This window comes from Oncorhynchus mykiss, chromosome 30 (genome assembly GCF_057628025.1).
Source record: "Oncorhynchus mykiss isolate SJ-2025 chromosome 30, ASM5762802v1, whole genome shotgun sequence".
NCBI lineage: Eukaryota > Metazoa > Chordata > Actinopteri > Salmoniformes > Salmonidae > Oncorhynchus > Oncorhynchus mykiss.
Genome location: NC_143051.1, coordinates 36,330,001 through 36,332,500, shown reverse-complemented (window position 1 = coordinate 36,332,500; position 2,500 = coordinate 36,330,001). Strand labels below are relative to the sequence as shown.

At 49.1% G+C, this 2,500-nt stretch overlaps 1 protein-coding gene across 8 annotated transcripts in view; it reads left to right on the top strand.

The window, feature by feature from the left end:
* Window positions 1–2,500, top strand: part of LOC110488385 (exostosin-1c) — a 102,631-nt gene that overhangs the window by 89,833 nt on the left and 10,298 nt on the right. For all 8 annotated transcript variants that reach the window (XM_090228177.1, XM_036970807.2, XM_036970808.2 and 5 more), the window contains exon 4: window positions 1,150–1,257. In XM_090228177.1, the coding sequence (XP_090084303.1) occupies window positions 1,150–1,257 (108 nt within the window). The remainder of the gene's footprint in view (window positions 1–1,149; window positions 1,258–2,500) is intronic.

The following is a 2,500-nucleotide window of genomic DNA, read 5'->3' as shown; positions in this document are numbered from 1 at the left end:
TGTGCAATTACCCGTGTGGTATGAAACTTACTGCCAGCGTTCCAACTCTCGGTGCATACACTCCTGCGGGGGCACACACACACGGACAAATGCCTGAGTACACACACACACACACACACACACACACACACACACACACACACACACACACACACACACACACACACACACTACCCCTGATGCTCCTCTCTTCATCTCCCAATGCAAACAACCAAAAAACAACAACACATATTCCCACATGCTGAGCACTGGGATGCAGTCAGAGGAATACTTCTTAGTCAGTCCGCCTCAAAGCACCTCATCTCTGGGGAAGTGGCTCAGGCGAGCCCCAGGCTTCACGTCAACTCTGGAGGCCTCAACCCTGTTACCTGGAGCGTAGCCTAGTGTATCTTAGCGTTGTCTACATGGCTGCCTGAGTGAGGGCCGGTCTCTGGTGAGGCAACTAGTGGAGCTTCAGACCGCCAGAGGGGGAAGTCATCTGATCTCAGTCTGAAGCTGGTTCTGGCTGCTCTCCTGTGATTTAATTAGAAAAAGAAATAAAACCAACAGCCAGGACCGCAGCAGAGAGAGAAGGAGAGAGCTGAAAAAAGAAAAGTCCAACAACATCAAAACCCCGGCTGTCAGTAAACAAGGGGATATGGCAACATCAAACTGTTATCCCCCCTCCTCTCCCCATTTCTCTCCTACTCCCTCCCTCTCTCCATCCTCCCTGTGGAGTGTACTTAATTAGCAGACTAGGAGTTTGTTAAATCGGTGTGTGTGAGGGAGTGACGCAGCAGAAGTTTTGTCTCTTTCTCTCTAGGGCCCCAAAGGGCTCCTGGGACTGGCAAGACAGTAGCTGTGCCCCATGCAACCTCCCCAAGAGAGTGTCTCACACACACACTGCGTCATTGATTTCATTATCTTCTCAGACTGCCTTATTGAAGTACCACCTGCTAGCGTACGGTGCTATGTGTCAGAGACGAAGACTGGAAATCTAGACAACATATTTTTATTGAACGTCTACCACAAACAGAGCACATGGACAACGGTAGCATTACCAATTACCCTGTCCGTTTGCCTGTCTTTGTCCGCTTGTCACACTGACTCAGCCTTTCTCCTTCTGTTTCCACTCGCTCGCTCTTTATCTCTCTCTCTCTCTCCGTCTAGGCGGCGTGTATTCCAGTGTTGCTCAGTAATGGTTGGGAGCTGCCCTTCTCTGATGTCATCCAGTGGAACCAGGCTGTCATAGAGGGAGATGAGAGATTGCTACTGCAGGTAACCCGCGCCGCACCGACGCACCGCACGTTCACAGCCGGCCTGGAAGCAATACTGTTTGAACCCAGTTGATACAGGAAATAATCCTGACATCCAGCTAGCTAATGAACTGAGAGACAAAATACAATTTTTGGAAAGGACGAATTATGAAATTGAAATTCAAAATGGATTTGACCCAAAACAATGTTAGGCCGCAATGTGCACCCACCCACCCACACACACACACACACACACACACTCACACACACACGCTCGCATGTACGCACACGCACACACACTCTTTCCCCTCCCTCACACACTCTGACCACCCACAAGTATACACACACACACACACACACACACACACATGCCCCGGGGTTAGGGATGTGGAAATTGAGTTTTGAGGGAATAAAGCTGGTGACGGGAGGTTGAACGAGGCCAAGCACATCAGAGAGACAGGATATCATTGAGGGGTGACTCTCTCGTTCAGAAATAGAGATGAGAGGAGAGAAAGAGCGAGAGAGAGAGAGAGCGAGAGAGAGTGAGAGGGAGGAGACGGGAAAGGAGGAGGGAGGCCCTTTGCTTCCTCAGGTTCCAATCATTAGAAGACCTGCTATAGACTAGGTTCTAGGGGAGTCAAACGGCTACCCGACGGGCCTTTAAACATCACTGTAGAAGATGCAGACTTCCCTGCTAAGCTAACTTGATTTAATCATAATCAAATCACATGGCCATTTAGCAGATGTTTTTATCCAAAGTAATCGGCAGTTGTAGACGTACAGGCTAGGTGAGTCAACTGGGTATATATTTACTCCTTCTCTAGCTAGCTAAAACATTCATGGTATTTAGTTTAGGAGAGTGAACGGGGTGAGTGTGGGCTATTTTCATTTGGTGCCAAGGGCGTGACCCCCCCCCCCCCCCCCCCTTTATTTTCCTCCAGTACAGCTTAGTTTCATCACGTAACTAGCCTGAAATGTTGGTTTCATGTAAACCGTGTGTGAAGTAAGAGTCCTACCTCTGATTGAAGTAGTCTGCGCTATAGACCCAGCTAGGTGAGCTAGGATAGCTGCTGGGCACCTGTCCTGAACCCTAGCTCTCCCTCTGACAAAATAATACCCTTTATAGTGGATTCTCCTCTGGCTGGGATGAAGTAATGTAGCTAGTGTCAGACCTGTCTTCGTCAATAGTACGGGTTATTGACTGTCAGAGCGGGTTGAGTCGAGAATACACTGTTAGGGGCTGTTTCGGGTGGTTCAAAGGGTTT